This window comes from Capra hircus, chromosome 6 (assembly GCF_001704415.2).
Source record: "Capra hircus breed San Clemente chromosome 6, ASM170441v1, whole genome shotgun sequence".
Classification (NCBI taxonomy): domain Eukaryota; kingdom Metazoa; phylum Chordata; class Mammalia; order Artiodactyla; family Bovidae; genus Capra; species Capra hircus.
The window spans coordinates 40,497,906-40,525,391 of NC_030813.1; the positions used below are offsets into that span (position 1 = coordinate 40,497,906).

Sequence of the window (27,486 nt, forward strand, 5' to 3'; positions counted from 1 at the left end):
GTGATTATTAGAGGAAAAAGGTACTAAGGAGAGAGAAAATTAGAATATGGACTAATCTGAAATATTAGTGAGAGATCAGATAGGCCATGGGCCAATTAGACATTAAGCTGCAAAGTAGGAAAAAAAATACATATATATATATATGTGTATCTCAGAAGGTACTAAATATATGCAAGACCCTGATTTATAAACAAATTGTGAAGTGCCACAGATACTGAGGAAAGAAAGAGATAAAGGTGTTGCTTGAGGTTATCAGGGAATACTTTAGAAAAGAATTACTGAAAAGAAAATACACGGAAATCTTCAAGGAGGTTGGTTCATACTGTGTATTGGTCAATAAAAGCAGACTGAGAAAGTAAGAATTTATTAAGACCTATTCAAAGCCTGATTACTGGGTTTTGAAGGGATTGGAGGATAAAATTAAATGAAATGTGTGTGTGATGGAAGGAATATGTCTGTATCTTTAAGGTGAGCCAGTACTAATTCGGAATAGCAGCACTAGCAGAAAGCATAGCAGTCAGAATACGGAGAACGCTGAGTAGAATGGCATCCAAATGACTTTAGTTTTGGAGATTTCTTTTCTTATGGAGGAAAGGGGGCTTAAGAAACTATGTGGATGCTGAATGGTGATGGTCAAAAGAACAATTTATTCCTGCTACTCTCCCTGGCTTCCGTGTGAAAGTGTGAAAGACCATGGAAACAACCTTGAAACACCTTAATGCATTTATAGGTTTATTTAATTAAAAAGGATCATATAAGTTTCATGGGACTCTGTCTGAAGTTTAGGTTTATCATTAAAAGTTAAGAAAAGTATTTAGTAAAATATGTTAGCACTGAGAGTAAATTTTAATTCATATTGTTATTAAAATGGTAAATGTAGGTCATCAAGTAATGACTCAGTAAAAGTCCAGAAGTACTGACATTATTATTATTATGAATGTTCAGTGTGGGAAGTGAAAGTGAAAGTCGCTCAGTCATGTCTGATTCTTTATGACCCCATGGACTATACAGTCCATGGAATTCTCCAGGCCAGAATACTGGAGTGGGTAGCCGTTCCCTTCTCCAGGGGATCTCCCAAACCAGGGATCGAACCCAGGTCTCTGCATTGCAGGCAGATTCTTTACCAGCTGAGCCACCAGGGAAGCCCAAGAATACTGGAGTGGGAAGCTATCCTTTCTCCAGCAGATCTTCCTGACCCAGGAAATAAAACGGGGTCTCCCACATTGCAGGCAGACTCTTTACCAGCTCAGCCACAAGGGAAGTCCATTCAGTGCGGGAAGGAGAGGAATAATGCTCTGTCCTGTATATCATGCCAGTGTGTTCATGTAGTTTGGACAAGCCTTCATGGTCCCATGATGGCTAGTATTCAAGGCTTTCAGAGATAAAAGAGAAAACAGAAGGCTTTACAGAAGAAATATGTGCTTTAGGTGCATCAGGATAATATTTTGTGTAGTGTTAGTTGCTTAGTTATGTCCAACTCTCTGCAACCCCACAGACTGTAGCCCACCAGTCTCCTGTGTCCATGGGATTCTCCAGGCAAGAATAGTGGAATGAATTTTCATTCCCTTCTCCAGAGGATCTTCCCAGCCCAGGGATCGAACCCTGGTCTCCTGTATTGCAGGCAAACTCTTTACCCTTTGAGCTACAGAGAAGACCTTGATATTTTGTATAGCACTGTCTAAAATATTGGTCTAATGCACTGTACTGGGTTTATGGGAGTTACCACATATTCAGGCTTTATTCTGAGTAAATTCCAGGTATCAGAAGATTTTCACCGGAAGCACTTGCTTTAATCTTGTGGATTGGCTAAATAAGCTCAAGGCAAGATCCTGACAATATGAAATTGATGCTGTAGAAATTTTGCAAATTAGCAGATCTTATTCCTTTTCCTTCAGGCAAGCCACAGTAAAACTATTCTAGACAGATGGACATTTATCTTGCTGTTAAATATCTCCAGGGAGGACATCCCATAACTTTTTTGCTTACCTCTATTAATTTCCAAACTGGATTAAGACCCTTTATATTTTGTGTTGTTACCCAATTTTCTCCAGCTGCTACTTAAACCAGTTTTTTTCCCCCGGCATTTGAGACAGTGAGATCTGAGAATAACAAGATCATATCAAAATATCAACTATCTTATTGTATTTATAGTAGTTGCTGGCAGCCAATTTATATAGGATTTACATCTGTGTTTTTGAACTCTCCAATCAAGTGTGAATGAAAGTACTGATAGTATCATTACCAAATGATGCCTTACTGAAGTGATAATCACTGTTTATATTATTTTCCTTGATAAATTTGTATATATATTTAATATATGTAACACTGACTAATAAAGTCTTGGCTATCTCCTGATCGTTTCTGAATAAAGACATGTTACATTGTGGTACTGTTTTGTTTACAAGTATGTTTGAGGCTTTTTCTTTCAATTGAATGACTTAGGAGAATATTCAAATTAAATTTTGATTTATTGCTAAGACTTGCAAGCTTTTTCTCTAAGTATGCATTTTATGAGTTCAAAAATTTTCCAAGAGTCTCTTGTTTTTATGTAAAATAATTCCTACTCGTGTTATCCCAGGATTTAAACAAAAAACACCAATTTAAAACTTAAAATTCAAATTGTTGACAATAGTTATTGAGATTGCAAAAGTGAAAGTGTTAGCCATTCAGTCGTGTCTGACTCTTTGTGACCCCATGCATGGACTGTAGTACACCAGGCTCCTCTGTGCATGGAATTCTCTAGTCAAGAATACTGGAATTCCCTTCTCCAGGAGATGTTCCCAACCCAGGGATCAAACCTGGGCCTCCTGCATTGCAGGACCTGGATACTTAAAATAATTAAATTCCAACAAGCATTATTTTAGATAGTCTCTTTAAAATACATCATATCTGTTTTTTATTCTTCTTTCATGTTGCAGTATATCTTCAAAATGTACTCTATATTCCAAACTTTACTATTTGTAAATGAATGCATTCATTTTCTATCTGCTTGCATTATACAAATTCTAGTAAATTTTCATCTGTTATCACCTGTACTCCCTCTTTCTATTAAAACTATCCATAGGTTAAAATAGGTGAGGGGAAAATATTTATATTTTTTTACTATATATTGATTTAAAGACAAGCATTTAAGTTAAAAGATGATTTAACTTGGTTCTCTTTGAGTAAGTCATGGTGTCATTTGGGAAACAAGAATGCATGACTATAGTAATTTTAAGAAACAAAACTATTTGGGATGCACTGATTATTAGTGATAAGATTTGGCAAATAGGAAAAAGAAGGTTAATCTATATGTTGTTACACGCTGTTATATTATTTAGAAATTTTTTTCTAAAACTCTTATCATCTTCAGTTTATTTTATTGATGGATGGTCATTTAAAACCCATAGGAGGAAAATTCACAGTTGTATAGCAAATCACAGGAAGACATATATTTTGGTTTTTTTCCACCCTTGCCAATTTTTAAATATCAATCTACTCTTCTCCTTTCCTCTGTCATCTTCATGTTGTTGTTTAGTCGGTAAGTCCTGTCCGACTCTTTTGCAACCAATGGACAGTAGCGTGCCAGGCTCCAATGTCCTCGGGATTTCGTAGGCAAGAATACTGGAGTGGGTTGCCATTTCCTTCTCCAAGGGATCTTCCCCATCCAGAGATCAAGCTTGCATCTCTTCCATTGGCAGGCTGATTCTTTACCACTGAGCCACCAGGGGAGCCTCATACTTCATGATAATAAAAGAACAAGGGCTGTCCACATAATAGAGAATCTATATATAACAATCAGAAAGTGAAAGTGTTAGTCGCTTTGTCGTGCCCAACTCTTTGCAGCCCCCATGGACTGGAGCCCACCAGGCTCCTCTGTCCATGGGATTTCCCGGGAAAAAATACTGGAGTGGGTCGCCATTCCCTTCTATTCCTTCCTGGCCCAGGAATAGAACCCAGGTCTCCTGCATTGCAAGTGTTTACTGTCTGAGCCATCAGGGAAGCCCTAACAATCAAAGAGTGTATTACATATTTTACCATTCAAATGCAAGACTTACCTTATCTTTGACCTGTAAGTTAAATCATGTTTACAGAATGTTGACCATAATCAGCTACTTTTCATGTTTAGTTTACTATATTTCTCATCATACTTAATTACATATTTATTACATAATTATTATAAAAAGAATATCCATTTGTATAAAATTAAAATTGTGATTTTTTTTTGCTCTCAGCTCCTTCCTAGAGTGTTTTCAGTGAGCCTGAGACTGGAGAGACTTTGAAGGGGAGACTGGTTTCTCACTCAAGGGGCCTGCTATCCTTAGTGTTAGAATAAATACCACACATGATTCTTAGGCATAGAACCTTCCTAATGTATCTGTGGAGATGATTCTTCATTTATATAGATAGCAAATGAAGTTGATTTTTATGATATGAGAACTAGAGCCCCTCTTAACATCTATTTTAAGTCTTCCCTTCGTAGCTCAGCTGGTAAAGAATTCGCCTGCAATACGGGAGACCTGGGTTCCATCCCTGAGTTGGGAAAATCTCTGGAGAAGAAAAGGCTACCCATTCCAGTATTCTGGCCTGGAGAATTCCGTGGACTGTGTAGTCCACAGGATTGAAGAGAATTGGACACAACTGAGTGACTTTCACTAACATCTAGATTGCTGCCTGTGGTCATAAGGGATAACCTGTAACTCGCAGTTATCTGGTTTCTAAAATGTAAAGTGTATCAGGAACTCAGCAGATGCCATAGTCAGGACCATGGGAACTGTCCGTGGTCCTGTAAATTGCCTGCTTTGTACTCCCTGTAAAAAAGTACACTGAATTGCGATAATCTCCAGTAACTATGGGCAAGTTTGTTACCAGTAACCTCTCCAACTTTGCATTTTGCTCAGTCTCCAGGTGCCTTAGCACTCTTTTTATTGATAGCATTCTCTCATGTAAAGATGAATCTATACAGCATACCTTCATAATCATTTTCCAAAGCAAAACAAAAAACACAAGAAATTTTGATTGAAGAGTTGGGAATCTGATTCACATATGTATAAAATAGCCATTGTCTTGATCTTTCAGTGGTTGCTTGTTGTTCTAGAGACAGAACAGATCTTTCTGTTTTTGCTTCCCCAACCCTGGACAGCCAGCCATACTTTTCTCCCTCTGAACAATTATAATAACCTGCTAATTGAGTTTTGATCTCCAGTTTATATTATCATTAGGGAATTTCAATGTTCCAGCCAAATTTTGTTTACATAAAGCATTGTTTTTCATCCCATCACTTCCTGGTTGAAAATCATTCTGCTTACCAAAACAAAAGCAAAACGCTTTGCTATAGGCATCATGGTAAAGCCTTGGGAATTTAGTGGAATATTGTCTACAATAGTTCTACAGGGTCTATAGGAATACAGGCTATTCTCTGAGAGAACAGTGAGTTTTACCCACTGGCATTGCTTCTAGTCTCTTTAGATATTCCTCCTGATCCCAAAATTCAGAGAACTGTGCAGGCTCACAGCCCCCTCTCCCACTGAATCTGTGCACAAGTTCTTTGCTCAAATCAGAACGATCTCTGTCTTGCAGACATTTACTCTGAACATTATAGAGCCTCTGCTCACAACTATTCTTTGAACCAGTCTCCTTCATAGGGAATACCCACTTTTATTTCTGTCTTACTGGATTCTACCCATTTTTTAGGGATTAGGGGATTTTTTCTTCTCCCTCACACTATTATTTTCGCCTAGGGCAATCTCTTCCTTCTCTGAAATTCTGTAATATTCTTCTTCTGACTTCTTCCTTGAAAATTTGCCTTTAGAAATTCAGCCTAAACCTCTGTTTGCAGAACGAATAGCTCCTGAATCTCTCTTCCTAGCCACCTGTGTCTAATGAGGGCTTCAACAATACATAGATTTAAAGTTGAATCAAGGTTTCACTAAACATTTGCTACTTGTTTTGCATAACTTGTTTAACTTCTGTGGGCCTTCTTTTCTTATCTGTAAAATCAAAATAACGATAATACCTACCTTCTCAAGTAATTGTGAGGAATAATACGATGGGTATGTCTAAAGACCCTGCTATTTACTGTGCATTCAATAAATGCTAGCAATTATTAATACTGTCAGTTTCAATTTCTACCGCCCTGATTAGTTTATTTAGACTTACCAGAACCGGAAGGTCAGTTTAACTGTCTTTCCTCCAGTGTCTATTATCATCTCTCTTAGAGCTACCTTGAACTTCCTCCTAATTAATTAACAAATGTATATAACTGTATACTATGGCTTATTCCAATAAAAGCTGAGATTCTTTCTTCTTGTGAGAAAAACAAAGTGTTACTTGAAACATTGCAAAAGAGTTAAATTCTCAAATAACATAAGTAATTTAAGATTCTTCAGAAAGTCCTTTCCTTGGTTATTTTCTTCACTAATGCCCAGGCTAACACAGTTGTGCTTTCATGCCGAGGTAAATGATACAGTTGCAGAAATTTCTCTCTAGGATGGATTAATTTAAATTTTTCTCATGCCCTCTGTATATTATGACTTAAATCTTAGACTACTTGTTACACAATCATTATTGGCATAAGATTTGTATATTTAGACACTCATATTTACCTGAACTTTATACATACAAGGAAAGAAATAGAACAGATTCTGCGCATATCCTTACCAGCATTTTTTCTTTTTCTCCCATTACATTTATGTTTTATCAGGTTAGCGAAATGTTGTTATTCTCTTATACTGATTCTAATCACTTTGATGTGTTTTAAGTCAACTAAATTCTTGGAGTTTGTCACCTTGCAGTAGTGAGTTGAATATGAATGAAACTTTCTCATACCTAAAAAACCCTGGCAAAATTGGAACCTAGTCATAACAATTTTGTTGACAGTATGTACAGACTCTGCTTGGCTTCGAAATTATTAAAAATTTTTTATCTTCACTATTGTTCCAGAGGTAAGTATGTTTTATGGTGTTCTAATTCTTACAAAAAGAAAATCAATTTGTAATAAGATCTTATTACTTGGACACTGCACTGCAATATGAATTTTCTATGGATAAGAACCAAACCAACTAAAGTTAATGCAGGAAGATGTGTTTTGTATGTGTAATTCAAACAGTCTGGTATATAGATTGTTAACAATGAAAACAGGAAATCTTAGGAAAATAAGCCACAGAATACAGTGTCTCCAGTTATGTTTTAAGATGCCAAGTAAGCAAATGTACAAACTTTTTGTCATTTAATATACTTCTTTGTTAAAATTTATGTCTAGCAACATTTTATATTATCTTTCATACCAAAAATTAATCAAAATCCGAAATTAGACTGTTTTAGTCTTGAAAAAAAGCAGATCAGCTCTGGAAATTTTATGTGAGAGAAGCACGGAGTGATCACACTTGATAAACGTGTGCTGCATTGTTGAATTAAATAAGCAGTCTAGAGTTATTCTAGAGCATCAGAAGACGAATAGTTACCATTAAAAATAGAATCCTAGAGTGTTAATGCTGAGAGAAATCTGAAAACTCCAGGAGATGGTGAGGGACAAGGAGGACTGGCATGCTGCAGTCCACAGGGTCGCGAAGAGTCGGACATGACTTCGTGACTGAAAAACAGTATGTTTTTAACAACATCATTTTCATGAAATTAAAGAGAAAGCCACTGCTTCAAACCACACACATACAAACTAGGAGAGTGATGGATCAGAGGGAGGGGGGATTTGGAATTTGAACAGAAGCAGAGAGGAGGGTTGGAGGTGGAAAATAAGGAGGAGAAGACTCAACAGCCTGGATGAGACTTTGCAGGGTAGAAGTCTAAAGGAAAGCACCTGGTCCTGTCCATACCATTCTTCCTCCCAGGAAAATGAGAAAAGTGCTAGCTCGCTTTTCCCTGGAAAGCAGGCTATGTTAGAAAAGGACCCTCGAGCTGTTAGAGGCACCCAGTACTCTTTTATCATCCATAGATCAACAAATTTACCGTATGTCTGGATAAATAGCTGTAACGTTACTTCTTGGAAAAGCGAAAAAGTTTTCCTCTTACTAATTACTTAATTCCGAACAATTCCATGGCGTTGTGTGTAATCACATCTAAATGTGCCACTAAACTCATGGCTGACCGCATCCTTTCCTAGAAAAGCAGAAAGTGCCCAGGGTTTAAAAGGTGGTGAAGGAAATGAACAGCGTCAGAGAAACAAGGTGCAGGAAAATAGTCCAGAAACTCTGAAATAAATTACACTTTTGTATCGCTTTGACACTGTTTATCTTGAATGATATGCAGATAAAGAGGTTTGTGCAGAGATTTTTCTCATGAGCAATCATGTGAGTACAGTACTTTCCATAAATGTAACTTTGAATATTAAAAAAATCTATCCATTGATGAAAAAATTGTCTGCTTTGATTTTCATTATCCCTTCAAATGAGTAGCGTTTTCATAAAATACCTTCCTTCCCAGAAGATATTTGACCTGAGACATGACAGCATCCAGGAAACTGTTAGGGAAGAATTTGGTCGCATGAGAACCGAATATCCTTACTGTTTTAGGGCCAATAAGGGCTTAGACGTCTGTTAAGAATCAGAAGAAGCATATAATCATGAGCAATGTTAAAGAGGGATAAAATTAGCAAAGTTTCCACCAGCGTCTCAACTTCTGGTGGTATATAGAAAGTAATCTGCCTTTCAGTACTTGTAGGACAAGATTTGCTTGAGTGCTTTCTGGCAAGCTAGGGCTTCCTTTTGTGTATAGTATGCATGATTTAAAAGAAGCTGTGTCAGCACTGATTTATACATTGACAGCTAAGGATAATAAGGTATGGGCAAACATACAGCTCACCCTTTTACAGATTAACCTGGAGACTGCATTAGGCAAATTTGATAGCATTAAAAGATTTTGCCAATTTGTCTGGAAACAATTTCTCTTTTGTAGTGTGTCAAGGGTAACACTTCATGCCATTGTACTAATTTAAATGGCTTTGATAAATTGTTCAAGAGGTTAGAGAATAGTAGTGCAGATATATATTTAGCACTTTAAAATAAAAAAAAGGCTATTAACTTAATTGTTAAATGAATTTAATCTGTAAAAATCAAAAGTGCTCCAGAATCTAAGTGTTTTCTTGGAAGCGCAGCAACCATATTACATCATGAGTCTTTAAAAGTCTTCTTAGAAAATAAAATTATACATCCACATACTTCCTAATAAGCAGAGATGTCTTTGGCTGTTACAGTTGCATGAGTGGTAGCTGTTATTTGGGGAAAGCCTTAGTTTATACAGGCAATAAAATTGTATCTTCTCCAGGGCTCACCTTTTTTATATTGCACATCTTAGATCGCACAATTTGCATGGCATCAAGGTAGCCTCCTGTATGATTATGTCCCCCAGAGACCTTCTTAAAAATGAGATGTATATTTCATGAGACATTCTCTATGTACATAATTTTTAAAGTAGGGAATTTGAAGAGGCCCCTCTGAAAGTCACTGAATTAAATCATTGCCCCTTTATTCAATCGCATTGTGAGAAAAACAGCTATTTCAAACAGTTCCCTTAAGAACAAACCTCAAATGTGAATTAGGCCTTTTTGGTGAATCTTGCACTTGAAATAATACAAAGGGTCATAGGCCTACCCTGTTTATATACCTCCCTTCCCAATGCATGCAAGGCTGAAAACTCACCTATATCATCAACCATTTGGTTTTTATCTCAAGTGAAACATTAAAATACTTTTTATTTATAAGAACAATAGTACCACTAAGCATCAGGCTACTAGATTTTAGATAAAAGCTGATTATTTGTTTAAGAAAAAAGGAGAAAGCAGTGGGATTTAGTACTTAGTTGTCTGTTTCAACTAAGTAAATTCCCTAGTATGAACAAGGAAATTTTAATTCCCCAAACAAACGGTAGGAGAAAGCAAACTTAAGTTTGAAACATGCTTTATTTTCAATTTTTAAATATTAAAAAGTGAGTAATAACTGCTGGAGAAGAGTTACTTGAGTTTTGTGTTATTTGGAATGAATTAATACAGCTTTAAATGTTTGACTGTAGATATATGTAGAATTTTATTCTTGCTGCAGTATGTGTTTCTTCGTGTTTGGGGCTGAAATCAGTGTCTTTGAGAAAATAATTTTTGTTTTTTAGTTTTCTAAAAAGTTGGTTTCTGGAGAGTGGTATAATTTGAGAAGCTCTTTAACTGAAAAATCTGTAATATTTACAGTGCCGTGGATTCACCATTAATGATAGTGCAAATTATGGAAACAGTGAAGCTTAATATGAAACAACTGGTCGCTTTGTAAAGTATATGCCTAGTTGGGAATAGCAAGGAGATAGATGGGGTGTCGTTTCTCTTTCTTGATTTGAAGTTCTTGAAGAAAAGCTGCTTTTAAAAGAAGAAAACCTAAAAGTAGTCTTGCTCTTTCTTGCCAAGGATAGTGAAATTAACATGCAGCTGGGCTTCTCTGATAAATGGATTCTGTTAGGTCACTGAGGGGTGCATGTGACATTAAGTGATTTACAGTCCTTTACCTTAATGAAATTGTTTCAGCAAGATGACGCTGAAAGCTCTTAATGGATAGCTTTTCTTGATGTAATGAAATTGCATTCCTATGGCATTTAATATAAGGTGCAGTTATTATTTACTGGCGCTTTCCGAGGGCTGCTATTTGCACAGACAGTTCAGAACAAAAAGAGATTTCAGTGGCGGCACCGAGGCCAGAATGGCTTGTGACATTCTTCTGCAGATGAGTAGATTTGTGAGAGCATTTTGGTTGTTGCGGCTAGGGCTTGAGAGACCCTTCAGGAGACTTCCTTTCACCTAACCCTGCTAGTGTCCAGTCTTTTTACATATTCTTCTAATCTGTTTAACAGGCAACTGGATTACAACCAGATCAGCTGTATTGAAGATGGGGCATTCAGGGCTCTCCGGGACCTGGAAGTGCTGTAAGTATCGCTTATTTCTCTTACTCTTTTAACCAGAGCTTTGTGTTTAGGGAGTGCTAACGTGGATGCTTATCTGTTAGCTTGAAATCTTGTGTCAGAATGGTTTCTGAAAGAGAAAGAGAGCCCTTAAATAACTCAGAGCAAATGAAGAGAAGAGTGGAAATGCATGGGTGCAAAATCTTATATATCATATCTGTATGCTTAGGTAGAATTGTTTAATTTTGAAAAGACACTCACATGTTCACATGTATTGTCTTTTAAGTGTTTCTCCTTGTGGTAAAACAGTCTCATACACGGGATTTGTAAGAATTCCCAGAATTGCTATATATATAGATAGCATCGGTTATACCGGAAAAATTACAAAAAAAAAAAAACAAAAACAAAACCTGAAGAGCTGATATGTTGGTATATTTTAGTTGCTGTGCGATGGAAAGACATTTCTCATTTTAAAATATTATTTTAACTAGGTAGCTTACCATCTTTGTAAGGTTATTTTAAAATGTACTTTCTAAATTTAATAAGCCGCCTATTAGGTCCATTTTAAAGTCTACTAACTTCATAAAGTACCACACACAGATTTGAATTATAATTGGCATTTTCTGTCCTTTCCTGCTGGATAGACATTGCTGAAAAATTGATTAGAGGCAACTGAGTAATCTCTACAGATATTTGACACTGTAAAAATAATTTTAATGACATTATTAATTATAATGAAAAATAATTTTAACGAAAACTAGTTCCTAAAGCTGCATAAGCCGCCTATACACTTCTGAAAAATTTCCCCAAAGATTCACCTTTCTAACTTTTTAAGTATACTTACTAATTTTTCCCTCTAATAAAATATAGTTCTAAGATATAATTCTCCCGACTCAATTTATTCATAAATTTGAATCTAAATTAAATGTGAAGAGGTTTTGAATTTTTAGTTCATGTATTAAACGTTATCAGAAATTATGAAATTCTTCCAAAAAAAGATCCCATTGCTTTATAAATTGAGTTTGAAGAACAGAGTGTAATTCTGAATAAAGTTGATTGTTTCAACTAGGATGGCTTATTTTAACAATTTTTCTATATGGTTTTGGTGTTAATTGTGAATAAATGAAACTAATTTCTAGCTGCATCACATACAGTTATTATTTTTAAAGAATTATATAAGAATGAGTTGATTGAAATAAAATGTTCTGAGGATATACACTATTCTCTAACCATGTGAGAGATGTTAATAAGAATCTACCTTATTCTAAAGGAAAAAGAAATTTAAAGTGCTTATTATACAAACTGTAGTTATAAGTTCACTTTTAAAATTGTGTTCCAGAGCCATTTTTAATATAGGAAGTTCACTAGTGCTATTTCAAAGTCAAAATAACTGCAGTACAGCTATGATTTCTTGATCGTGCTCTGACATCAGAACTATAGTCAATGTCACTAAACCCATATGTGAAGAGACTACCACATGTACTATTTAGTTGAATAGCACAGATCAAATGAAAGAATTTGTTACTAATGGTACCAAACACTTTATGAAAAATTTGCTGAATGTTTTGAATGAATTGAATATCATAAAATATTTCCTTATTAAGCAAAAGAACTTACTTATTAGATATAGAATAACTAATATATATGTAATATATTGAGGATATGTTGAGTGCTCTACATATATTTGAGAGAGAGAGAGGAAGTAGCTGCTATGTGCCAAGCACTGTGGTCAGCACTGGAAACACTTTACCCACAAATACAATAACTCACTAATATCATTGTTTTGAGAAGCAGTAAATTCAAGAAAACACAGTCACCTCATTTATTTTGTTGGGTTTACAAAAATATCTAAAAGATGACTTTTGTAAGACCTACTGTCATGAAACATACCAAAGAATGATAAATATCTCATGGTTCATGGAGTCAAAATAAAAATTCAAAATGTTGGGAACTCTTTTGAGTACTTTAATATGTAGATCTCAAAAAGCTAGCTAATGGTAAGAGTTTGTTAAAGGAAATAATTCAAATCAGCACGAAACAAGGAAATGTAAATTTTTATCAAAGACTTTTAATGTTTTGTGTTAAAGTTTTATAAAGTCAAGCAGACATTCTGTTAACATATATTAATTTTTTTAATGCTTGTGATTGACCCAACCTTTAGAGTAAAAATTAATGAAGAATTTAAGGCTGACTTGGATAGAGCAGTGGAAAGACTAAATATGTTAAGCCCTAAATCTCCTAATCTCTTGACAAGTAAATCAAAAGTTCACCCATTATAAACAGTTGGTCTGGGGCCTTTTAAATATAAAGCTACAGTTTTAAATACAGAGTTCAGAAAGTAGGTTACCCATTTTGATTGTTTCTATCATCCATGACTCTTTAAGAGATATCTTTTTATTACGTGGAAATAATGAAAGAGCATTAATTTGCGCATCACCCTAAATTTCAGATTTCTAATATTTTAGATCTTTAAAAATGTTAATTTGTGATTCATTTGCAAATGTATGAATATACTGAGGCCAAACAGGGGAAGATGGGTATAAACATAGGGAGCCACTGATGAAAATTCATTTCATTAAAATATATATTAAGGGAGAGAGTGAATAAAGTTCAAGAAGGAAAAGCCAAGGTAGATGAAAGCAGGGAGACAGTTGATCACTTGCATGTTCTTAATGAACTGACTTTTTATGGAAATTCTCATTGATAGGATTTAGAGTTTATTTTCCTAATAAGATACTGTGTCAAAAGTAACACTGGAAACTAATTGTAGATCAGTATTTTCTTTTCCTTGGACACTAGATTCAGAAATGACATATATCCCTTGACTTGCCAGTTTTATATGGTTTATTTTTCTTTTCTATAGAATAGACATAATTTAATTTAATTGAAACATAGTGGTTCATATCCATCCAATATCAGACTCTGCCAAATCCTATGCTTAGCACTTGGGAATAAGAAGAAATAAATCAAGATTGAAGTCTGAGAGGGCCTAAATTATTACCAAGACTAACATTTCTATTTACCCACCAAGATATCTTTTGTACACGAATATATTCTCATTACAAAGACAAAATCTTGAGGTTAAACATAGAAATAGATTTTCATATAGGAAAAAGTGTTCACAAGTAAAGCAGTATATAAATTGGCATTATTTCATAATAGGAATTTATATAACACCTGCATGTTATTATACCTAATCAACACTTATTGTTAATTTCAAAATAATTTCATTGGTTCCACATATTGTTCAGTTACCAGATACTAACATCAGTATTGCTTTGCCAGCATCATGTATGCTACATGCTAAGTCGCTTCAGTCGTGTCTGACTCTGTATAACCCTTATGGACTGTAGCCCACCAGACTTCTCTGTCCATGGGATTCTCCAGGCAAGAATACTGGAGTGGGTTGCTGTGCCCTCCTCCAGGCGATCTTCCCAACCCAGGGATCAAACCCTTCCCTCTTAAGTCTTCTGCATTGGCAGGCGGGTTCTTTACCACTTGTGCCATCTGGGAAGCCCTTGCCAGCATCAACACTAAATAAAAATACTAAGATAATTTCTTTAGTTGAATTAAATGAATTGACATTCTGAGAAGTCTTCAAATTGATAGCCATGGGCTTCAGCGTGCAATGTAAACTCTTTTGTGTGGAATTATAAGAAACTAACGGCTTCCCTTCTTTACCGGCTTCCCTGGTGGCTCAGACAGTAAAGAATCCACCTGCAATGCAGGAGACCTGGGTTAGATCCCTGAGTTTGCAAGTTTCCCTGAAGGAGGGCATGGTAACCCACTCCAGTGTTCTTGGCCTAGAGAGTCACCATGGACAGAGGAGCCTGGTGAGCTACAGTCCATAGGGCTGCAAATGGTGGGATACGACTGAGCAGCTATGCACAGCACAGCATAAGAAGCTGTAGTTCAAAATTAATGCATATCTGCTGAGTGTGAATTATTTTTTTTTAAAGTTATCCCCAAAGTCACATTATCCAACAGTCAGTATGCTGTGTACTCTGAAGATTTAAACCATATAAAGTCAGCATAAATTTTGAGGATAGGAAAAGGGGTCATTTAAAGCAAATCCCTTTGAGAAGTGAAACCTTTTATTTCAGACATCGAGATATGTTTTAATGGTGTTTGAGAAAAATCTCATTTCACTTGAGTATCGGGAAATACTAGAAGCTTTTAGATAACGTAAGTCAACCAATTCAGCGCTTTATAGGTCCTTCATTCAGCGTTATTTTTTTTTCTATGTGACTTGTTTCAGATCAGTCAGATTAGTTCTTACATCATTCAATACATTCGAAAACTGGATGGTAAAAAGAGTCCATGCGTGTTCTAGATCTGTAGCTATCGCATCCTGCTTTACGGAGAAATTTAAGTTAATTCCTTGACTCCTGAATACCCTGTATCCCACCATTGATAACCATAGCCACCAGCTAGTCTAAAGTGACTTCAGTGTGTCTTGCTTAGCCCAAGCAGAACTGGCCCCATAGCCCATGGAGTCTCTGAAACATTTGAGTTGCCAGTATTTAAAAATTAGAAAGCATGGTCTAAGAGCTTCCATTTCTAGCTTCTTTTGAGCAGATCAGATTGTTTGGCAGCTTTCCATCACAGCAGAGCAATAGTTCATCAGAGCTGAATATTAGCTGCTACAACAAAGAATATCACCATCCCCAAGCTCCTCACCGTCCCCAGCTGTCTGTCGCCATCTCTCTTCCCTATTTTATTTCTTTACAAGCAGCCTACTTCTCTCATGTATGTTTCCTGTCTGGCCTCTGTAGACAAGTAAATGTGCAATGTCTAATTCAAACACTTCTCGAGTATCAAACAGCATCCAACTGTACCAAAGAACCATCTTTCCTGCCTCCTTCAGCAACTTGTCCTATGTAATCATCACCCAACTGTATCTTCTTTGTACTGGAATCATTTGCCATCTCCACATTTTTCACCCATTGCTGGGATAATGATCTTTCTCACTGTCTTGTCACAGTAAGACTGAGAAAAAAGAACTCTGTCTTCTAAATCTTATTAACTCTAAGTTTTTGTAATTTGTATAATTGGTTTCCACAATTAACTGTATGCTATTTTAAGACAGGATTTTATGCCTGATTTATTTTCAGAAATTTCATATTGCCATAAAAATAAGAGCCATTCAGGAAATGTTTGATGAATGAATGAGTAATAGTTGTAGTCGAGATAGTAGTAATAATACAACTGACAATGCTTGTGTTAGAGGGAAAGTAGGACAATTTAGAACCAAACAAAGACTGAATTTATTTTCTCTGTATCTCCCTTGACTATCCCTGTTCAAGACTCTAGCTTCAAGAAACCATGATCACTACCACACAGCACTAAACAAAGAACAGGATGTGTGACTACAACTAAAAACTGCTGAGGGACTCCCCTGAGGCCCAGCGGCTAAGGCTCCATGCTCCCAACACAAGGGTCCTAGATTCCATCCCTAGTGGGGGAGCTAGATGGCACATGAGCAACCAAGAATTTGCATGCCACAACTAAGGATCCTGCATGCCTCATCCCAGAGCAGCCATATAAATAAAGAAAGAAATAAAAACTGCTAGAATATGTTAAGCTTTTACTATATTGCTACAGCATATCTCGTCTTTTCTACTCAATGCAAATACCAAATATAGATATCATTCTTCCTACTCAAATTTCAACAGTGGCTGATGTCCACAGGAAAGAACCATTAGCAGGACCTGACAGAACTGATTGTGTGTTATTGTTGTGAGATTTTAGCTGGAGACTTCAAATGGGTTTGTTTACTCGTGGACACTAATAATACATAATACCCTTCAAGGAACTGTAACTCTTCAGTTTTTTTATTGTCTGATGTTCTAATGGCTCATATTCATTCCTTAACCAATATCAGAAGTAGATATGTAGGTACAAAGTGCATAAAACTACATAGTCAAAGATACTGTGGCTAAAGTCATAGGTTTGTAATAAGTGTTTGATGAATGCATGGCAGTATGTTAAAGTACGAAATTTATTTGTCATCTTGCGTATAATATAGTGCCTTCTTGATGCCATCTTTACCAGATACTTGTTCTGCATAATCACAAGAAGTTTTTTCTGTGTTAGCATATGGAATGATCAGTAAATTTTCATATCTAAAATTTCTGACTTTTTTTTTATTCTACAGCACTCTCAACAATAACAACATTACTAGACTTTCTGTGGCAAGTTTCAACCATATGCCTAAACTTAGGACTTTGTAAGTAGCTTCAATATATATAAAATCAATTTAATCAATTGATTCCCCTTAAGTAGTATTTTTAGCAAGTAAAGAATATGACCATTAGTTCATCATGGGCTAGACAAGGGAAACACCACTTTTTGAAAAGTTATTGATATAATATTGAAATAAATGAACTATTATTCTGAAAACTTGAAAGCTTCCTTTTAAATAATATGTGTTATGGGAAGTTTGGGAGGGGAGAAAAACATTTACTTTGAGCTATTGTGGAGGTCACATTTCATTAAGAAATGAAAGACTCCTTGATTGGCTGTCAGAAATGATAAATGGTAAATCTTTATGATATTATTACTATACAGCAAGCAATCCTAATAAAGCTAAACTGGCTCTCCAGCAGTCTTTGTAATGTAAAATTACAGCATCACCCTTTAGTGCTTCTATAATTAAGGTTGTGTCAGCATTTATACTTTAAAATATCTTTTCAGGGGTTACAGATGGACATTAAAATATTTTAGGTGGATAAAAATTATTCTCTAATAAAAATGTTTGCTACAGCTATATATTTTTTTTCTTTAAGAGCAGAATTAATCCTCAAAACCCAGGATGGGGTACTTAGTTAAAGCATTTTCAGAGATAAATCTCATTTGAATTGGGTTTCACAATCACGAATCACCTTGACATAAAAAGTATATCATATACAATACATGAGAAATTGTGGAAAAAATCACCAAAGCATTGGACTTCTTAAAAAAAAAAAGTGTGTTTAAGTAGGGTAAATATATTTTGATAGTGTTTTGACAATATCTTTCATTTTTACAGTAGCTTATAACTCAAAACGTTGCATTTATTTTCTCTCTTTAATCAAAAATTAGTTTAATTGCCACTTTTTAATGAATTAGACGTCAGTACTAATTCATGTTTTCTCATTAAAATCGAGTCTTCATGGGATGGCATTATAATTTCCTTGGAAAAATATTCAGCAAAATAAAATCATTCCAAAAGTAAGCAGATATAACTAAATTTTGTTTTCTTGGGGCTGTCAGATTGAGACTAATCTGGCCCAGTGGGTCCAGTTCCCTCAAACTCTATTTGATGAAATTGGTTTCTCATTAACTTTAGCTATTTTTTAAAAAACAAATTGATCAAGCTTTCAATCTGTGAAAAGCTAAAGCCACTAAGATTGCAGAAACTCTGTCATATGCATTTTTGATAGTGAGTCTTATTTTCATGTAAAAAAATCCACTACAGTTTGTCATACTATTCGGGTTTTTAAAATTTTATATTGTTTTCTCATTTCAAATATATATGCATCTAATCGAATCACTATAATGTGCTTGGTTTAGATGGAAATATTTACAGAGCAAGGTATGGAATGTGCTTTGTAGCTTCCAAAAGATGCCACTGACCTCCTAGCAAACTTCACCAGAGGTCACCCAGCCTTCCCCAAATGTACCTTTCTGTCCTGTGGTATGCCATCTAGTTTCAATGGAAGACAGTCTGTTCTGTATCTTCAGGCTCAAGGAGAATGTAAAACAGTCATCTAATTTTAAATTCCCTTGCTTTGGTTGTTTCATTATTCTATATTATCATTGCTACTTAAAAATTCCATTTTTATGGTCCAATTATCTTTCTGGACTGAGTTCCATGTTTTAATATCCATTACTGTTATTGGGTTAGAATCGAGCACATCAGCTAAAAAGGGCTAAAATGGTATTACTGTGTCATAGATGATTCTGGGAATGATGCTTTGATTTATAGTTTTGGGTGTCCTTTTCTTTAGTTTGAGAAAATATAAAAGCCAGTTTGAAGTCATTTACCTAATTTAGTGGATGTATTTGTCTGATATTTTATAAATGGAGAGGTACAATTTGCCACTTGGAAGGGATCCATGATCTGGTATGGATCTGTGCCAGCGTAGAGGGGACTGGCTTAATTCCTTCACTCCCAGCCATCTATGTCTTTTAATTTCAATTCCTGCTCTTTGAGGCTATGTCCCCAAGAGCCAAAAGCAGCTAATCCCTTTTACTGCGATTAAACAAAAAGAAGGAAATCAGAATCAGGATGTGAAAAGAAGCGGTTTATATTGAATTATTATTCTGTCTGGTTCAGCAAAAAATGAAAGTGACCTGCTAAAAAGGTTCTGCCAGCAGTTTCTAGAGAGACTAATAATGACAAGACTAACTGGGAACCAGATTGGGAACCACAACTTTTATTAACATGCCTCCTACCCCTACCTGGCCTCTGATCTTCCCATTTCTCTGCCCACCCCCGTTGACCGCCAGTAGGTTGGAACTGTAAAGCAGTTTGCCTCGGACTTCTGTGTGTCTCTTTGTCTCTTTGAATAGACAGCGGCAAAAGATTTTCATGGTCATGTTCAAGCTCTCTGTGTATTTGCTTAGCTCAGTAGATGAAGAGGGACTTGAGTTTGTGGTTATCAGTTTAATTTTTAGGAAAATAATTGAGTTGGCCCATATTCAACTTTAACCTATTTTATGTTGAGATATAAACTTATATATTATTATGAATGAACTTTGCAAATTTTGAAATAACTCCGTTCTGTTTTCTTGCTTTAAACTGCTTGGCTCTCATTTAGTCGACTCCATTCGAACAACCTATATTGTGACTGCCACCTGGCCTGGCTCTCGGACTGGCTGCGCCAAAGGCCTCGGGTGGGCCTCTACACCCAGTGTATGGGGCCATCTCACCTGAGGGGCCACAATGTAGCTGAGGTTCAAAAACGAGAATTTGTCTGCAGCGGTAAGGGAGAAAGAACCTTTCTGTTTTCATATTCCTGTATGCTATGATGTAAGGAACTGTGCAGCGTGCATGCTTGAAAGGTTTCACTGTTCCTCACTAACCTTTGCAGTTGTACATTAATCACTCCATGGAAATCCTCCGTGTTCGTGATGATGGTCATAGGCTATAAGACAATCCTGCATGGTTGGCAATTACTGATGACTTGTACCTAAGTTGTGATGAAGGATTTTTAAGTTTTCACTCCAAGAGAAATATAAGAACTTTTGAGATTATAGTTCTGTTTGCTACTCATGATTTTCCCTTTAAGTAAGATCATTCTTACTTTGATCTTAACAATTGGAAAAATGACGAACAAGAATTGGATCCTGGCTGGGAAATTGAAAAAGTAATAGAACTGTAGTTGAAAAGAGATAAAACACTTTTCATGTATACATATGTACTAGTCGTTCAGTTCTGCCTAAAAGAGATCGATGACTGGCTTCAGTAACAAAAATCTAAAAACAAAAATAAGACATAGGTTATGTGATGAATAGGTGACTTTCAGTTCTTTCTATGTGTTCAAGTATTTCATGTATATTTACCTCCCTCATAATATCTGTAGAGAACTGTAATATTATCTTTATATTAGAGATTTAAATGCTAAGAAAAAGAGATGGTAAGTAACCTTGTGCAAGGTTACAGAGTTGAGCTCAAGGACCTCAACCTGCACAGTCTGATTCCCAGTTCATATAAATTATATGTTAATATGTTGCATAAAGGCCTTTCCACGTGGCACTAGTGGTAAAGAACCCGCCTGCCAATGCAAGAGTTCTGAGAGATGAGGGTTCAGTCCCCAGGTCAAGAAGATTCCCTGGAGGAGGGCATGGCAGCCCTCTCCAGTATTCTTGCCTGGAGAATCCCATGGACAGAGGAGCCTGACAGGTTACTGTCCATGGGGTCCCAAAGAGTCAGACACAACTGAAGTGACTTACCACACATGCGTACACATGTTGCCTAAATATTAACATATAATTCATAAATTTAAGACTGTTTCTGCTTTAGAAGTGTTTGTTCAAAATAACAACAAAGCAAAATGTTAAAATATTTATGTTTTTAATGCATCATAAGAGGCTTCTCTCGTGGTAAACATGGTAAAGAATCTGCCTGTAATACAGAAGGCCTGGGTTGGATCCCTGGGTCGGGATGATGCCCTGGAGGAAGGATGCCCACTCCAGTGTTCTTGCCTGGAGAGTCTCATGGACAGAGGAGCCTGGTGGGATCGCAAAGAGTGGGACACGACTGAGCAATTTTCTCTTTCACTTTCAATGCATCATAAATAGCAGTTTCCTAAAGGCAGAGTGAGAAGACACGCTAGTTCAGGATTATTTTATTGCTCCCTTTTCAACCTTTTTGTGTGTTTTCTCATATTTGTAACTCAAATTTTCATGTAATGTTATGGAACGTTGTCAACAGGTCTGATTGCTTTATGAAAATTTAAATAAGGAAATGACTAACAGTTCATTACTAACCACTTTTTTCTCTCTTCACTTTTTTCTTCCTGTTTTCTAGATGAGGAAGAAGGCAAGTTGATGTTTCTTATTTAGACTGAGGCTATTTTTGTAAAGTATGAGAACTTGTTTAGAGGGATTGGGTTAGTAATTAGCCAGCAGCCTCTTCCCTGTGAATCCCACCACTAGGGCCCTTTCTCTGCAGAGCAGAGAGGGCTGGCCCTGCTGCAGGGACAAACCCAGTGTTTACAGACGCCCATTTGGTACAGCGTGCCTGATGGTCTGTTGTTTACCGTTTGAACAGAAAAATTTCGGTATTGAATAGTAAAAACATATAGCTGTGTGTAACTACTTAGGCTAACATTTTAAGCTATACAAAGTCAAAAAAATCATCTAGATTACAACTAACAGAATGACATGATACAAGTATCACGACTTCAAAAAAAGCAGTAATTTTGAACCTACCTAGAACTCAAACTTAGCATCATTTATTTTCCCCATACTTATCTGCACAGGATTACTTATTTAGAATCAGCAGTTATGTCCACCAAGAGGGAAGTTTTGCTATTTTCCTTTCCTTCTTTAAGTTAAAGTAAGTTAAGCTACTTAAATTCAGTCAAAACCAGGCTCTGTCTAAGCTTATTAGAAATGAAATACAGATATTAATCTGAAATTGCTGCTTTTTTGAAATTCATAATAGTTTTGTATAGAATTCTAGTTTCAAATCAGAATTTAACCTTTCTCTTAATCTTTCGAATTTTAAAAATTATCATTTTTGTAGTTTTAAAGATCTCATTTGCTTTACCTATGTTGATCCCAAGACATAAATGCATGCTTCCTAAAATATATTTTAGAAACATAGTGTCATCATATGATCAGGTATTTAAATACATGCATTTCTGTTCAGTAACATGCTTGTGATTTGAACCAAGTGTACAGGTTGCACACTTAAGAAATTCAGGAAAATATACAACTCCTGTTTGTTTCTTTTTCAGGTCACCAGTCATTTATGGCTCCTTCTTGCAGTGTTTTGCACTGCCCAGCTGCTTGTACCTGTAGCAACAACATCGTAGACTGCCGTGGGAAAGGTCTCACTGAGATCCCCACGAATCTGCCAGAGACCATCACAGAAATGTATGTGCCCCGAATTCCCTCTTATCCCCTCCTCCCCAGTGACCCAAGCCATGATTTTCTTTAGGAGAATCTGGGTATTTCAAAGGCCAATCTGATCGATCAGCTTAGACAAATGTTCCTTTCAAAATTGTGTTGACCCTTTGTTTAATTAAATATCTTGTTGAAGTGGCTAGGATATTTTTTGTTTGTTTGTATTTTTAGCTCAGGTAGAATTAAAAGGAATGAATTTTAAGGAAAAATAGTACTTGCCCTTTTCTTTGGAAAGTGTTATTAAGCTCTTTAGGAAAAATAAGAATGTGAGTGCCTTGTCTCTCTAGGTGGATCTCGAGATCTGCCCTTGTCCATTTCTACTTGGAGTGGGCATGGTAGGGGGCAGTAAAATAAAAAGTGGAGTACTAGATCACAGAAACAAGATAACTAGATGGTGTCTCTCTCCTCATGACATCACATTTTAAAATGCTGTTTCACTGTTTTACTTGAATTATTGTATGAATCTACTACATAGTATAAAAAAGATCAAATCAAAATATATCAGATTTTTTAATTAGTGAGCATTTTAGCTTATTTGACCCAATGGCTGCCTCCATTAAAAGTTAAATTCTTTTAACAAAATATTTCATACCTATTTTGTATGCATCTGCTGGGTTCATTTCTATGTCCTTGCCAAATATAAGTCATATGGATAAAAATAAGGTCACATAAGATATAAAGTGGGCTGCTTTTATCATCTTGGGAAGTGAGCATTAGGAAAAATCTTTACCTTAATATCTACTAAATAAGAAATCACTTCTTAACCACCTAGTCTATGATATGTGTGTGTGTGTGTGTGTGTGTGTGTGTACGTATTAACTCTAAATTTGAATTTAATATTTTTGATGTGTTTGGTTGAAATAATAAAATAGGAACAACTCATGATAGGGCTACATGCTGCTGCTGCTGCTTAGTAACTCAGTCGTATCCGACTCTCTGTGACCCCAATGACTGTAGCCCACCAGGCTTCTCTGTCCATGGGATTTTCCAGGCAAGAATACTGGAGTGGGTTGCCATGCCCTCCTCGATTTATACTGCGTGCATGCTAAGTTGCTTCAGTTATGCCTGACTCTGTGCATCCCTATGGACTGTAACCTGCCAGGTTCCTCTGTCCACTGGATTCTCTAGCAAAAGTACGAGCCTGGGTTGCCATGCCCTCCTTGAGGGATTCTTCCTGACCCAGGGATCGAGCCAGGGCTCCTGCATTGCAGGCAGATTCTCTACCACTGAGCCACTAGGGAAGCTGGTAGGCCTCCAGAGCAAGCACCAAAAAAATCAAGTCATTTTCAAGAACTAGTCATTATTTTTTCACCTATTAACTGCCCTATTTTATAAGAGAATAATCTTAATTCAGAAAACCCACTAATATTATTTTAAAGTATTTAATATGTGCTTAAAAGTGTACTTATAGCTTTGCAGTGCTTGACACAGAAATAGAATAAACATTTGCACATGATAATATTATTCTCATCAAATTTTTAATTGCGGGAACACTACCTTGGCCATAAAGAACATTTGTGTATTTTAGCTAACCTTAAAAGAAGAGCACTATGTGCCTTGGAAACTGCAAAGGAGAAACATTGGAGACAAAGGGCAGAGGTGGTGGTGAGCATTTCACTTTAGGAATCGCACAGGAAGCATCATGGAAAATAATGCCTCAAAAAAGACATCTCCATTGAATTTTACAGCCATAGATTACCAAAGGCCTGTCATCTTAGAAGATGTAATATATGACAGAGTAAATAGTAGAAAGACGTAGTAAGTGTTCACATAACGGAATTGTGTGTCCATCTATTCAGGCCAAACATTAAGTAAGCACTTATTATAGAAAGGCAACATGCATTCTCCAGAGATCTCCATCAAGTGGCATGCAAATTAAAAGCTATGAAATTAGGTGCAAAGTAACACACATTGTAAAAGAGGAAAAATTAAAGTTTATGATATTTATTACAGAGAGCCTAAGGTGGAATAGGTTACATAGTTAACTAGAATGCGAAAGCTTTAGTTTGAACCCGAAGTCTGCCTATCTTTTACTAACTATGAAGCTATAGGCAAGCTACTTATCCTTTATAGGATTGTCTCTACCTCTGAACTAATGGTTGTTGTTAGTTTGTAGTGAAAGAATTAACATATGTAGGGCTTCATGTGTTTGTGCATGCATGCTAGGGCCGTGTCTGACTCTGTGACACTATGGACTATAGCCCACCAGGCTCTGTCCATGGGATTCTCCAGGCAAGAATACTGGAGTGGATTGCCACGCACTCCTCCAGGGGCTCTTCCCGACCCAGGAATCAAACCCACGTCTCTTATGTTTATTGCTTTGTCAGGTAGTTAGTTCTCTACCTCTAGCACCACCTGGGAAGCCCCATCATGTGCTTAGATGATAGTAATCATTCAATGAATGATACCTCGATTGTTGAAGCCTTCATGTAGGAGGTAATGTATGAGATATGAGATAGGCCTTAAAGGATAATTAGTGAATGTAATTGCAAAGATGAGAAAGAGTTTGCAGAAGTAATTAACATTATGAGCACAGGCAATAAGAATGGAAGTCTAAAATACTGCCAAATAGGAACTCCGTTTGATGGGTTTTTGGTATTTGGGAGAGTTCAGGAAAAGATAAAGTTGAAAAGGTAGGTTGAAACTAATTCATGGAGGCGCTTGATAGTATGAGGATCTAAATCTTTCTTTGCAATGTGTTCGAACACAGGAGTTCGAATCTCCAAGGAGATTAATCTGACATCTATGTACCAGCGATTTGGCAAAAGAAGAGAAGACCAGGCTTGAGGCTTCTATTGTGTTGGTCAAGGGGAGAGGTCATAAGAGCAGGAGCTAGGAAGTAATAGTTGGAATGATGATGTGGAAGCACATGGGATAGCCAGTACAGAAGCCGAATTAATAGGATTTGGCATTTGATGAGATGAGAGAGTAATGGAGAAAAATGAACCAGAGATGATGCCAGATTTTTAAGTATGAAGGATGTGGATATGGTGGTTATAACATTGTATGTAAAAAAACTGAGGAGTAGTACAAAAATTGGGAGGGAAGATGATGGTGAGCAAAATTTGTGAAATACTGAATTCCAATAAGGTGTTTAGAGATATTGTAATAATAAAGACTATCATAATTTGGAGCAGGACGTGATTTCAGACAAAGACTTTGGAGTAACTGATATTACAAAAAAACAAAGTAGATAGTTGAAGGCATCAAATAGCCAATGAAAAGGAGAAAAAGAGAAGAGAAACCTGAGAGAACTAAATTAAAAGAGCAGATGGCCACAATGGATAAAGGAGGAAGGGGCTTCTAGGAAAAATGATCTGCCGAGTCAGATACTCTAGCTGATGAACCAAGAGGAGATCTGAGAATAAGTCTCAGAACTTGACCATATTACTCTTGAAGGGTTCAAGACAGAATGATAGGTGAATGAGTCGCTTTTCAGAGTGTTAAGAAAGATTAAAGGTGATGAATATTGAAGAGAACAGATATGGAGTAGTTTGAAGAGTTTGGCTAAGAAGGGATTTCTTAAGAAGACAATTGCCACTGCAAAGGGCAGATTTGAATTTATTTTGAGATACAGAAATCTGCAGTCCTTAGAAAATCAGAGAGTAAGAATGGGTTTAGAGAGTCATGACGGGCTACCCTGGTGGCTTAAATGGTAAAAAATCTGCCTACAATGCAGTAGACCCAGGTTCGATCCCTGTGGTTGGAAAGATCCCCTGAACAAGAGAATAGCTACTCATTCCAGTATTCTTGCCTGGAGAATCCCATGGACAGAGCCTGGTGGTCTACAGTCCATGGGGCCACAAAGAGTCAGACAGGACTGAGTGACTAACACACAGAGTCAAGAGAGTGTGAGAGTTAAGATGTATGTGGGAGCAAGACTGTTCTAGACCTAGAAGGAAACTGCTCAAATCCTGATCATAGGAAAGGAGATGAAAATACTGTTGCTGACTGAGAAAAGAGGAGTGAGTTGTGACATAACAGACGGAAAGGAACAGGAAATTTTTCAAATAGTTTATCTCATGTAGTCTGTTTTTTGTCATAGAGCTTTTCTTACAGTTGCATGCTCTATACATTTTTGTATGATGATAAAAATTAGTAGCTGGAAGTTACACTAAATATATGTCCCATTGAGTTTGCTTGTGTTGAAGAGATGGTGTATCAGGTAAAGCTATAATAAAGGAGACATGGAAAAATGCAAAGCTCTAGGTGAGTTTTACTTCTCTGATACATTATCAGCTCGATCAGTAGAGCATCTGGTAATAAATCCTATTGATCTTCAACTCCAACAAAACACCCCATTTCTATTCTTTAGAGTGGCACAAGTTGCTAGCTTAGTGACTCATTTATTTTATTACTCTTTTATTTTTTATTAAAGAATCAGTAAGATTCATAAATATAGAAATAAAGCTGGGCAACATCTTCTTTAAAATTTGTTATGGGTTCCATATTTTTAATACATAATGAACTAAACATTATAAACTCCTTTCATAGTTTTCATATAATGTTTTCAATCTGGATTTTTACCATAAATTATCAGTAGAATTTCTCTTTTTTTGTAAGTTATCAGACATTTCTAATCCCTTGAAAGCTGATACCTTCATCTTGCTATTTTAAAAAGACCAGGCTCTGGACTTCTCTAGTGGTCCAGTGGTTTAGAATCTGTGCTTCCACTGCAGGGATTTGTAAGATCCTGCATTCTGTGTGGTGAGACCAAACAAAAAGGAAAGAAAACAGACCATGCTCAAAACAATTAAGAAATCTTGTTTAAAAAGAAAAAAAAAAGTTATTCAATTGTGAAGTGACTAAACTGCCTCAGCCTTAGATTTTTTTGGCTCAAAAACCCATATTCCATCTTCCAGCCAGCTGCCAAAAAAAGGTAGATGTGGCTTAGCTTGTTGGAATATCATAAAAGGAATGAATGAAAAAAATCAAGAGAGGCAAATATCAGAAAGCAGGACACATTAAGAAACTTACATATGAAGGGAAGAAGCAGAGAAA

General features: G+C 36.3%; 1 protein-coding gene across 2 annotated transcripts in view; it reads left to right on the forward strand.

Annotated features, from left to right (window-relative positions):
• Positions 1 to 27,486, forward strand: part of SLIT2 (slit guidance ligand 2) — a 402,031-nt gene that overhangs the window by 249,825 nt on the left and 124,720 nt on the right. For both annotated transcript variants that reach the window (XM_018049329.1, XM_018049330.1), the window contains exons 6-9: positions 10,819 to 10,890; positions 17,024 to 17,095; positions 19,671 to 19,834; positions 22,317 to 22,455. In XM_018049329.1, the coding sequence (XP_017904818.1) occupies positions 10,819 to 10,890; positions 17,024 to 17,095; positions 19,671 to 19,834; positions 22,317 to 22,455 (447 nt within the window). The remainder of the gene's footprint in view (positions 1 to 10,818; positions 10,891 to 17,023; positions 17,096 to 19,670; positions 19,835 to 22,316; positions 22,456 to 27,486) is intronic.